The sequence below is a fragment of the Brachypodium distachyon genome, chromosome 3 (genome assembly GCF_000005505.3).
Source record: "Brachypodium distachyon strain Bd21 chromosome 3, Brachypodium_distachyon_v3.0, whole genome shotgun sequence".
Classification (NCBI taxonomy): Eukaryota; Viridiplantae; Streptophyta; class Magnoliopsida; order Poales; family Poaceae; genus Brachypodium; species Brachypodium distachyon.
The window spans coordinates 50,513,080-50,525,674 of record NC_016133.3 but is presented as its reverse complement, the minus strand read 5'-3'; the positions used below and the strand labels follow the sequence as shown (position 1 = coordinate 50,525,674).

The following is a 12,595-nucleotide window of genomic DNA, read 5'->3' as shown; positions in this document are numbered from 1 at the left end:
CCACGCGCGAGTTTTTTTACTCTTGGTGCAAAGTAGTGAAAGGCTCCACTGCACTTGGGAACAGCTGATGATTTCGAAATTGACCGGTTCCACGTACGACGAAACACGCCTGGGGCTTGGCCCCCTGAGTTTCAATCTACTCACGGAAATTTAATCGGAAGCGTTGGATGGAATGAAGATGGGTGCAAAGTTCCGGTCTTCTACTGGCAGCCACTGGCTAGCAGCGGTTGATACTCTTCACAAAGTTGTGCAAAGCTGAATCTAGCTATAGATACGTATCGAATCGTGCAAATACTTTTGAGCAAACAAATCACATGGCATTTTTTGAACGAACAAAAATCATATATTCCTTCCGTCCAACAAAAAATGTCTCAACTTTAACTAAATTTGAATGCATCTATACACTAAGTTATGTCTAAATACATCTAAATTTTGATAAATTTGAAACATCTTTTTTCTTGGATAGGGAGAGAGTATCGAATCGCATAGTGTACCGTCGCAAAATCGTACTACTCCCAAACGACGGCTCTTTAATTCTAGCTGGCTGGGCTACTGGGCTGGATCTCTGGAGATCGGTATTCCAGAGCATTCCCAAGCTTCCACCGCCCCCAGGCTTCCACCGCAACCTCAGCTTCTCAGCGTCAGAGATCGCTATTCTCCTGCGAGCTGACAACTTTTAATTGGAGAACAGTTGTGCCGCAGCGGCAGGGGATCGCGGTTGTATGTTTGATCTTTTTGCGCTTCCAGATAAGTAGAGTAACTGATTATTACTCCTCCTTTCTTTCCGATCCATAAAAAAAATGTTGCCCATTTTGTACAAACTAGTATTGTTTTTCCGTCAAAGTGACAAAATATTACATGTATTTAGACGTTTTTTGAGTATAGATACATTCATATTTGGACAAATTTGAGTCACCTAATATGGGACGGAGGGAGTACAAATTTTGTACTAAGTGGATGACATTTTTTATGAATCGGAGGGAGTATTATTTTCCAAACAACTGGTTATTAGTAGGATGAGTCTGCAATCATGTACATGCGTCGACGCAAATGTGAATATCGTCCAAACTTGGTTAACATGCCGCACAGAGGAAATCATTCACAGTTAGGCATAGCTCGAAAGGAGACAACATAATTTTGATTTAGCCTACTAAGGTTTGTATTGCCGACGACGACTTGAGCCAGATCAACTGCTTCGGCTTGTACGACCGAGTCTTGGCCCGGCCGGTCATGTTCGCGTTGTCTAGGTCCATCTCGTGTATTATTCCACTGTTGATAGCAGATCGATCGGCAGTACCAAGCGCAGCCGCAAATGTGCATTTGTGATGCCGCAGCGCCGGCGGCCATGGACGCCACCGCTGCTGCCGGTCCGTCAGATAAAGTGCGCTTGGATGCAGGCTCTAACTGAAAAACTTGGACTAAGCTATAACCAAGCACTAGTGTTTTGGGATTCGTGCAAAAAACAGTGGACATAGAAGCACCGTTTTTACTGTAGTATTAATTTTAGATAATGCTTGGCACTAGAACTGTATATGCGTATGTGGTCATAGTTAGAACTATTGCCACGATTGCTTATAATAATTATTTCCTCCGTTCTAAATTCTTATCGTCGCTTTATTTCAAATTTATACTAAAACCACGATAAAAATTTAGAAACGGAAAAAATATTTATTACGGCCCGAATCCAGTATGTGCAAGATGTCAAGATAGCTAGCCAAGCTCTAGGGTTGAATTCGCTCAAAAAAAAAGCTCTAGGGTTGAAGCTGACAAAAAGATGTCAAGATCCCGCTATAGTCAAATTAACTAGCCCACAGTGTACTGGATGCGTGAAAGGAGATTGTGCAAGAAGACAATCAGAGCAGCGTGTGATTGCCATCAGAGTTTCTTCTTGTGGCTGCTTTGCTAGTGACAGTGGACGCTGTTGCTATGAGTTTTACGGAAACAGGAATATCAGTCATGCCGACAGTACAAAGACGACCTAATGCTGGCCCACACGTAAGATCTAGCTTGGGACTTCAAATCACTGTACATGTCATGAACAACTTATGGTAGGACGTACGGGTCTTCCAACATCGATCAACCCGTAGAAATCCTCTAAAAAAACATGAATAGTTAGTAAAAAATTGTGGGCCAAATTATAAGAGGTAGACATTGTAGATCCATAACTGCATAACAAATGGGCTTGTTTTCGATAAGGATTGATCGAATATATGTCAATATCATAACAATCACTCGCACTAGCTAGATCAACTATTTTGTGAAAAAAAGAGTCAAGAGTGATGTCTATCCATTGAAGACAAATGTACGGTTTATGTATAAGCGAGCAGTCTAGAGCAGATGGTCTTCATATAGCATCTTTAACAACGTCTCAATACCCATAATTTTCAATCCCTAACAATTGTTACCATTTTCTAAAAAAAGTCCTAAAATTCTTTTCAACCGTTCTCCTATCCATTTCTCACTCCTAAACTTTCCAGGGGATCACCGATATTCTCTTTCATATTCCCCCGACTGTAGGGAATAAACACCACATTCTATAAAATGTAAAATTCATTGACGTCAAACCCCCCCCCCCTTCCCTGTCCCTCCCGGTTGAAGTTGTGGTTGCCATCTTAATTTGCTCTGTTGCAGTCTTCTCCTGGACTTGTTGACGGTCCTCACAAAGAGGTATTTTCTAATTATGATCCGTGGTTCATCCACCTCCCGATGCCGAATTGAAGTATGAGAAGTAGAGAAATCGACTAAAAGTGTAACTCCGGTGAATTTCTGTTTCCGACGGCTATGACTCATCTCATGCGTACACTGGAATGTCAATACAACCTTGCACTCTATTTCTAGCGGTGCAGTGAGCCACATAATGCTGGCTTGACAAACGATATACTCCCTCCGCCCCAAAATAAGTTATGTGGATTTGTATAAAAATCTATACAAATCCACGTCACTTATTTTGAGACAGAGGGAGTATATAAAATTAACCAATGTAAGTGTCTAGCATACCTCAATTTGGAACATCGATCTCACTCACTAAAAGGAAGCGAGTCGTTGTTGACGTTACCAGTGACAAGTCGTTCGGACACGCTAGAAAATAGACACCGGCGTTTGGGAAAGGGCCGGCCGTGGGGGGTGCGCCAGCGCTTTGCATTGCGCAAGCGGCGGGACGGGACCAAACACAGCACGTAGGTCCTTTTTTCCTTCAGAATCCAGATCGAGCCGCACACAGACAGAAAAGGAAAGGGGGTTTCGCAGGCCGCGCTCCGTTTGCCGCCAACCACAAAACACAGCTTAGGGTACACGTACACTATTACGTTGGATCGCGAAAGGGGAGCGAAAAGAAGCGTTTGCCGGCCAGCCCGCTGGTGACCGCCCCGTGGGCTTTAGTTATCTCGCTAGCTGCGATATCGATGCGCTGTTTAGGTCCAGGCCGGAAGAAGTTTCGGAGCATTTGCCGACCTAAAAAGAAGGCGTATCCTTGACTTTCTTCTGCGGCCGGCCGCACGTACGCGGGATCGGCCAGTTATTTACAGGGTCCTAATACAGCCGCGGCAGTCTATTAATCGATGTAGACATAGGGCAAGCAGCAATGCCGTCGTTTCTTGTTGATTGTTTGAAAAACCCGATAGCTACTGTGCTAATTATAGTATTATCAGTAGAGCAGCTGGCTATAGAAAGCTAGTGCAACATATTTTTGTTGACGAATACTATTACATATAACAAGTTTTTTGGGGGGATTTCTTTTTTTCATTCGATCAACATTGGTCAGGTTCCACTATCAAATTATAAGGGAACAAACTAAGTTTGAAAAAAAGTTTAAACAGGTTTCGACATACTTATAGGCTAGCGCTGTAAAATGGTTCTTCAGATCGCCGAATTGCGCACGGAACCAAAAACCAAGTTCGTGGGACGATTTGCCGCATCAGTCAAAGTGCATGTGGTATGACCAGTCAAGTTTTTTAGGAATTCTAGTGTAACGATATAATAGGCTTCTGTCAGTGGGCTGATTATTAGGGCTCATCTATTTGTGGGAAAAGTTTAAGAAACACATAGCACAAGGTTTTCTGGCTCTAGTCATATATTCGAATAAATGGAGTAAAGAACAACAAACGAAAATTCTTGTTTTCTTTGGCAATGAGAAAATTATTCTTTGATCTTAGTTCGAAACAAAAATGAAGCAAAAACACTAAAATCCAATTGGATCATACATCATATGCATGAGAACCAGATGTCATAATTAATACTTCATTTAAAATTTATTTTTCATTTTTTGTTTTTTTATTTGTGCCGCTTTGATTAGCATGATTTCAAAATTAGAAAAATGTAGAAATTGAACACTAATGTCATGTTGAATCCCATAAGAATTCAAAACACAAAAAGGTAATTGTATTTTTTCAGCGGAGGTGCTAGTCATTGTTCTCGTAAAAACAAATGAAGTTTACTATGGGTTTGGACCTCATGAAATTTCCTTACAATTGTACACAAAGAAGTTCATGAGAAAAGTTCCTACGTCTTCAAATCAAACAAGTTGTGTAGGAACTAATTCTTAGAAATAGAATCATCCAAAATCCTTTTGAATCCATGTGCTTTTTTGCCCTAAGTTTTGCATGCACATATGTATCAAATTCATGTGATTTTTTCTATTACTCCACGTCACATAATCGTTTCATAGAACTTGGGAGGTTTAATTGGAGTCCATAGGAAAAAAAATGTATGTGTGAGTCGTTTGATTTGTAGGGCTGAATCTTGTAGAATTTTTTTCATCCACATCAACTCTTAACGAAGAATCTTTTGTTTTCTAAATTTCGTAGAAATCTAGTAGATATGGTTTCCTTTTCTTATTTTTCTAATCCTACGAAAAGAAAGGCTGTAAGAGGAAAACATAAATGAGGACGTACACGTACGCGAGCGCATTGTAGGACCTTCTTGGAGGTGATGGAGGAACAATGCAACATGGCATGGTGCTGGCAAACGAGATTCGACGATGCTTCCGGCTCCTTCTAGCTCCGCATATTGTTTATACAAACGATCGAGAATAATGGCCGGAGCAGTACTGTAGTACTAGCAGAGGAAACACTGGCCAGCAGCAGACTGATACTAGATCAGACGAGTAGAATATGCGTGGCCTGCGCTTGCGCGTGATCCCATGCGTGTGAAACCGTTGAAGTCTTGCATTTGCTGAGAAGAAACCATTGGATTCTTCGGATGCCAAATCTCAGATCGGCTAGGAAACAGAGGTAGGGTTAGAATACTTGGGTTCGGTCGGAGTATGAACTAAACTAGCTACGGAAAAGCCGCTGTTTGAAAGTTTTGTCTGCTCTAGTGGATGGAGGGAACAAACTGCCGTCCTTGACAACTCCCTTTGTTCCTCAATGGAGCATGTTCCTTAATTATCCAACCTGTTAAGTCAGCAGCGCCGGACGGGCAAGTACATGCTTTTGTATATATAAAACGCTTTTGACTCCCGGCCAGTATAGATGGTTACGTACGGATGCTTAAAAAGTAGTAGCAGCGACGGTGTCTCTTCTTCTTCGTACTCTTACAGTTTGTTTGGCACCCATCGTTTGGGTATAGAATTTTAGAATTCATTTTGAATTTCAAAAAACAACTTGTTTGGCTGGCACAGAATTAGTCACAGGAATTCAATCTCAAATTTCATGAAATCACACTATAACTAGTCTCAATTCCTCTCTAAAAGCCATCTTTTTTTAGAATTGGATCTCACTCTTCAATTCCATGTGGTAGACAAACATGATTTTTCAACCCAGAATTCAAATTTAATCAAATAAAATCCTATCAAAATTGGATTTCATTTCATTTTGATCAATGAAATGAATTCTTGGTTGCCAGACGAGCCGTAAGAAAAATCGTGTCAGTCGGCCTCATCGACGCAGTACTGCATGTACTTCTCTGCATCTGAGAACCGTCCATGCCTACTTATATTGTATTCTACTACTCTCTTTATTTTGAACATTATGGACACATCATTTCAGTGGAGGGGTTACAAATTAGTTACTCCGCACTAATTAACTGGACAGAGAAAACCGAAGAAGTTTTTATCAAAAAAGAAACCCGAAGAAGTAGGCTTGCCCATTTGTCCATCCGATAATGTAATGTACTCCCTCCGTTTCATATTAAGTAACTCAAAATTATATAAAATTATGTATGTATCTTAAATATGTCTAGATAAATGTAATAAAAAGTCAGACGGACAGAATACTTGCAGATAGCTTCCTGGGACCGAAATATCTCTGCCTGGCTCATATGACCGGTCCTGGGAGTCTAGCCCTGTGTTTTCTTTTAATTCTGTCATGCCTTTTCTGACGTGGAGGTGGTCAGAACCAACTCAATCTGCATATGCCAACCACCAAATCTAGCTACAAACTGCAGACCAACCCATATGCCCCACCCAGCAAAAAGGAGCAGCATGAAGCAAGATGGCGTGGCATCTTTCGCCCTGGGTGCAGGGATAGATTAATCAATGTACTCCTTCTGTTCTAATTAATTGGGATAGAATATTATTTGCTCTACCGTAGACGGCTATAAACGCCACAGTTGGACCTTTTGTACCTGGTGAGATAGCATATTCTGTAGTGTTTTTTTCTTTCTAAATTATAAGATGTTTTGACTATATTCTAAGTTAATTTTTCTTTCTCTTTTTGAAATTTGACCAAGTTGATAGAACCATCAACAAAAATCTACAACTCTAGATAGATTTTATTAAATTCGTCATAATATATATATCTCCATAGTATACTTATTTGGCATTGTAGATATTATAGTATATTTTCTATTACCTTGGTTAAAGTTTGATTGAAGATAAAATCGGAATACCTTATATTTCAGAGGACGGTAGGGGAGTTAAGTTTCAATAAATTTTTTGTTCCCTATAGGTTCTCTTCTGAATGACGATGTGGTCACTTTGTTCCTGAATATGTATAAGTTGTACTAGTTTAATCCTGGGTTATTTATTCCAAATGACAAAATTTATAGAAAAATTTACCAACATTTATAACTCTAAATTAATTAAATGTCATGATATACTCCCTTCCTTTCACAAAGGTACGTTTTGACCAAATGTTACTAGATTAATATGTGTTTTGTCATACATGAAATTTTTATCAATAAATTTGTTTTCAAAAATTCTTACTAATAATTATGGTTTCGTGCCAAATAAAATACATATCACTAGAGTTATCATTGGTAAAAGTCTTGTCTTAACGATACCAAATATGCTACCTTTGTGAAAAAGGAGAAAATATATCTTAATAGTATATTTATAATATTGTTATATTTCTTTTACTCCATCGTTATGTTTATACATTTGTGTGTGTTCCTAAGTCACCAATTTAACTAACGGTATACTCCCTCCGTTCAATATTCTTGACATAGTTTTGTTTAGATACGGATGTATGTACTTGGCTCATTTTAGAAAGAACTTGCTTATGAAACGGTGAGAGTAAGTTATATGAAAAATAATAATTAAAAAGTCCATTCGATGGCCATTCCAATCTAATGATACTGCAGAGATTCGGTTCCACCCAACCCGTGTTCCACCACTCTCCTCCTGTTGCTCCATCTACCATCGCGCGCTGACGTCCTTGATCGAGCATCACACTACGCACTAAATACGAACGAGAGCAGCATAGTATGATAAGCAGATGCGGTGACGCGCGGCAGGCGCGCGTAGGGCTCCGGGTAGACCACGCGTACAGCGACGTGCCGCCGGGGTGGGGGCCGAAGCCCCGCGCCGGAATTAACTAGGGGAAATTCGCACTGTTGCGTACGTACGCGCACGCACTGTGTACTGTGTAGCGAGATATAAAAGGGGGACGATACTCCTGCTTTTTAGAGTAGGCAAAAATTTAATTTAAGCCGTCCGCATCGCCATGCACGCCCAAATTTTGTTTTTTGTTTTTTATTTTCCATTTCTTGAGAAATGACAAGCACGGGTCGCTCGCCGGCCCAGTCAGAAAACGCGGACCACCCCACGCTTGCCCGCGTCGCCTCCAAGTGTCGGCCTGTGCCGCGCTGTTACCAGCCCGATCGAGCCTTCTCCCTTGCTCTTTTAAAGTCTAAAACACCCGCATTCCATCGGGCGGGCCACACCCATGCAAGCAGCTTAATCAACGAGGCTCCATCGCTGCCCACGAGTGGCTTCCGTCGTCCCCTATATAAAGGCTTAACCCCTGCTCGCATCCAAGAACAGCCACAGCCAACTCTCCATCACTGCAAGCTTGCGCGCGTGCACACGCCCAGCTAATAAACTGCCACTCACAGCTCCCGCTTAGCGAATTCATTTGAACAGCTTGCCAAGCCAAGCCAAGCCAAGCCATGCCGGCCTTCGCCGAGAGCGCGGCCGAGCCGCCGCTGGCGGACAGCTACCACGCGCTTCTTCGCCGGGCCGGCGCCGACGGCCGGAACAAAGACGCGCACTGTACGCCGACGGTGCATGCCGATCACGTTCTGCCTGCGCCCGATATGGCAGTGTCGGAGTGCGAGCTCCCGATGATCGACGTCGGGTGCCTGACGACGGGTGGCGGCAGCGCGGAGGAGCGGGCGGCGTGCGCGGCGGCGATCGCGGGCGCGGCCGAGGATTGGGGCTTCTTCCAGGTGGTGAACCACGGCGTGAAGCAGGAGCTCCTGGAGGCGATGCGGCGGGAGCAGACGCGGCTCTTCCGCCTGCCGTTCGAGGCCAAGGCCACGGCCGGCCTGCTCAACCACTCCTACCGCTGGGGCACCCCGACCGCCACGTCGCCCGCCCAGCTGTCCTGGTCCGAGGCCTTCCACGTTCCACTCGCTGCCGTCTCCGGCGACCCGCCCTGCAACTACGGCCAACTCACCACCCTCAGGTAATCAACGTCCTTCTTCCTAGCTACATACTACGTGCAACTCTGATCTCAAGTAATAGGCTGCTTTGATCGACATGTGTGTGTGTGCCTCCTGGATCCTGATCCAGATTTCCCTTTTCTCATTCACTGAAGCGCCGGTATTTCTCAAGTACCGGCCGGGAATAAGCTTTTCCCATCCCGCGGGGATTGGTAACTAAAAAATATTCCGTCACGGTAATATGATGGCGACATTGACTAGTGCGGCCGAATAACTAAGCATGCACCCGGTAAAAAGGAGGGATTGGATTAGTAACGTACGGCGATTAAGCTGGCCTGGCAACATCATCGGAATGTTATCATGGCGTGGTCAAGAAGTAGATCCAAACCCCTCGGTGTCTGATGTGGAAAAACGCAGTAGTTCTAGTTAGCTTGTTAATTATTATTACTCCGTGTATGATGTCTCGATCAACTTCTTATCAACTATATATGTATCTATCGGGTGCCTGACAATAAGATCATGAGTATGCCCTATCGTGGTGAAAACGATACCTACTCGATCGTGACGGCCGGTAAGCTACTACCAGACTGAACTTTTGTACGTTTATAGCTACGTTCCTTGGATATTTGGGTTTTGATCCGGGCAAGGATGCATGCCAGCAGGGGTGGGCATTCGGTAAAAACCGAATTTTCGGTTTCTTTATTTCGGGGTTTTTCACAATCTGGTTAGCAAATGAGTTACCCGAAATTACCGCCTGAAACTGAAAAACCGAAAATCCGGTTAACCGGAAATTCGGTTTCGGTTTATACCGAGATTAGCAGGCGGAGGAAGATTAGTCTCGTCGCGGTCGACAACAGTGGCGGAGATTCATGGCGGGCTGGCTGTGGCGACGGGATTCGCGGCGTTCAACCAAGGTGGCGTGGATTCGGGGCAGTCGGCGGCGCCGCGGAGGATTTGGCGCGTCGCGGTCAACGACGGCGGCGGGGATTCATGGCAGTCTTGCGACCTTCGGCGACTCGGCAGATTGGGGGCGGGAAAAGGCGGCAGCCGCCGGCCAATTCGCGCGGGCTGAAGACGGCTCAGGATTCACGGCGGCCTGTGCTCGAGGTGAGGCCTGCACGATGCGTGGAGACTGGAGAGAGATTACGGGACAGAGAGAGACTACGGGAGGAAGAGATCGGGAGAGAGGACGAGGCGCTTCTGGTAGCTGCTTGGCCTTACTTAGTTGTTGGGATGTGGGCCGTTGGATGCTATGGGCCAGGCCGCCAAGGGGGTGCGTCCCGCTGCTGCTGCCAGTTGGGCTGGCCCATCTTTCGTTAACTGGTTAACCGAACAATAAACCGAACCGCCGATTAAATTCGGTTAGCAACAACAAAAACCGAAAAAGACTATCAAACAAGAAAAAACCGAGATTTCGGTTTGTTCGGTTTCGGTGTTCGGTTCCCGCTTTTTCTGCCCAGCCCTGCATGCCAGTAACTAATCTAGTTTAACTTAGTCACATGCGTGGGAGAAATTTCACAACACAACATTACTACTCCCTCTGTCTAAAACAAGTGACGTGAATTTGTATAAATTCTTATGCAAATACAAGTACTTATTTCAGTAGGGAGGGAATACTACCCAGTACAGTCAAATTAAGACACAAGCTGATCGATATGATGTTGCAGGGATGTGACGCAGGAGGTGGCGACGGCGATGTCAAAGCTGGCCAACACGCTGGCGCGCGTGCTGGCTGAGAGGCTGGGTCACGCGGGGGAGCGGTTCCCGGAGGGTTGCGACGAGAGGACGTGCTTCCTCCGGCTCAACAGGTACCCGCCGTGCCCGCTCTCGCCGGACGCCTTCGGACTCGTGCCCCACACGGACAGCGACTTCCTCACCGTGCTCTGCCAGGACCAAGTCGGCGGCCTGCAGCTCATGAAGGGCTCCCGCTGGCTCGCCGTCAAGCCCATCCCCAACGCTCTCATCGTCAACATCGGTGACCTCTTCCAGGTACGTATATACCTACGGACACGTCGACATATACTTATACTGTATTTATTACTCAGGTATACCGTACGTACGTGTAGCATTACGACAATATATGAGCCATGCATCCATAGCTTAACTAGGACTAGAGTTAATTTGCCCTCTCGCTATCCATACGAAAAAGGAAATCATGCATTCAGAATATACTTTAAGATCCACCACTCACAAGGTACACACAAACATGTGCGTGTGCACTGCAGTGCCGGCCGGCCTCGATCCATAGCTAGCTTGACTTGACGAGTCAGAATGCGATTGATTATTTGTGTACGCTCCAGTAACATGCTGGCTGCGTACAAGTGCGGCACCTGTGAACATCTGCCGGGGGGAGTGTACTCGGACACTCTAAAAGCGGAAGCTGCCGTGTCATACATATCCGCAACTTGCGTATATCGCTGTGCTGTGCTGTGTACCGCCGCTAACATAAAGCCTAGGGATTCCGCTGAGTTCAGGGGGGACAGGAAAACATTGGATATACAAAAGCGAGACCTCTATCCACGATGCTCACATGGTTACATACGTTGCAACTTTCGCTAGCTAAGGAACCGATCTACTGCAGACTGCCTTTTCCTATTGATCAGTAGTATTATATACGTACAGCCGTAGATTTAGTTTCATCGCTGAATCGAGCATGTAAGGTACAGTTACAAACAGAGCAATTAAAGTCAGTGTTTTTTTCTTGTTCGAAAAGGGGGCAAAATGCACAAAAGCAATTCTATTTTCTTTTGTTTAAAAGGTCGGTTTTCTTACTGTCCGCTCTGGTTTTTGTCGTGTCAAGGCATGGAGCAACAATCGATACAGGAGCGTGGAGCACAAAGTGGTAACCAACGCGACGACAGAGAGGTACTCCGTGGCATACTTCCTTTGCCCATCGTACGACTCGCCCATCGGCGCCTGCGAGGAGCCTTCCCCTTACAGGACCTTCACATTCGGGGAGTACCGGAGAAGGGTGCAAGAGGACGTCAAGAAGACGGGGAAGAAAGTCGGGCTCCCCGGTTTTCTGCTGTAGAATATTGGTCTTGATTGTTGCATGGTGTAATTATAAACTACTACTGCATACTAATATCATGCATGCAGATTGTAGTAGTTTTCTTTTTGTCCATGTCAATATATACATGTATACACCGCTTGTGTAATATTAATAGTGCATCGTTTATTTTACCTAAGAGTGCATGCATGCGCATCATCATTTATTGTTTGATATAAAGTACAAGTAGTAGACTGGTAATTTTTTTTAAGAAAAGGCAGTAGATTGACATTAGATTAGAGAGAGGAGTTCATAATTACAAGACTAGCTAAAAAACAGAAAAACAGCTCAAGCATGCAACAAGGGTTGACCCCGCGGGTCGCCCACCCTCACATACCCGGGGTCAATGGAGCTCGCAAGACCCCTAAGAAGGATCTCCTCAAGGAGTACACTTGTAGGATAGGGATTTACACAGTTTATCTAGGGGATCTTAATTTCTGTATGTTTGCCAATATATTTTGATTCTTTTACTCGATCTCTTTGTCCTCCGTTGGCTTATTTTCATTGTAAAATCATGTGTTTCAAGTAAGACATCTTTACGATATAAGCCAGGTGGTTGTATTAAAACGTGTGTTGTACTTGTACAGACTACTAGCATTTTGTATTTGCAAGAGCATATTGCTGAACAATACACCCCCAACTATTTCTTAGAGGGTGGAACATCGATTTTCATTTTTCGCATACCACATCAATTCTTGACTGACGTGGAGGACAGAATGTGAGGAG

At 44.4% G+C, this 12,595-nt stretch overlaps 1 protein-coding gene across 1 annotated transcript; it reads left to right on the top strand.

The window, feature by feature from the left end:
• The first annotated feature begins 8,086 nt into the window (after positions 1–8,086).
• LOC100844598 (gibberellin 2-beta-dioxygenase 8) lies at positions 8,087–12,008 on the top strand. Its single transcript, XM_003575365.4, has 3 exons — positions 8,087–8,843; positions 10,488–10,809; positions 11,621–12,008. Exons 1-3 carry the CDS (start codon positions 8,326–8,328, stop codon positions 11,849–11,851), a joined length of 1,071 nt encoding a protein of 356 aa, XP_003575413.1. The 5' UTR covers positions 8,087–8,325; the 3' UTR covers positions 11,852–12,008.
• Positions 12,009–12,595: the final 587 nt, after the last annotated feature.

Excerpts from the sequence above, each read along its gene's own strand:
- LOC100844598 (XM_003575365.4), top strand. The coding sequence starts at position 8,326 with ATGCCGGCCTTCGCCGAGAGCGCGGCCGAGCCGCCGCTGGCGGACAGC. Across the intron at positions 8,844-10,487 it reads GGCCAACTCACCACCCTCAG|GGATGTGACGCAGGAGGTGG; the intron begins GTAATCAACGTC and ends ATGATGTTGCAG. Across the intron at positions 10,810-11,620 it reads ACATCGGTGACCTCTTCCAG|GCATGGAGCAACAATCGATA; the intron begins GTACGTATATAC and ends TGTCGTGTCAAG.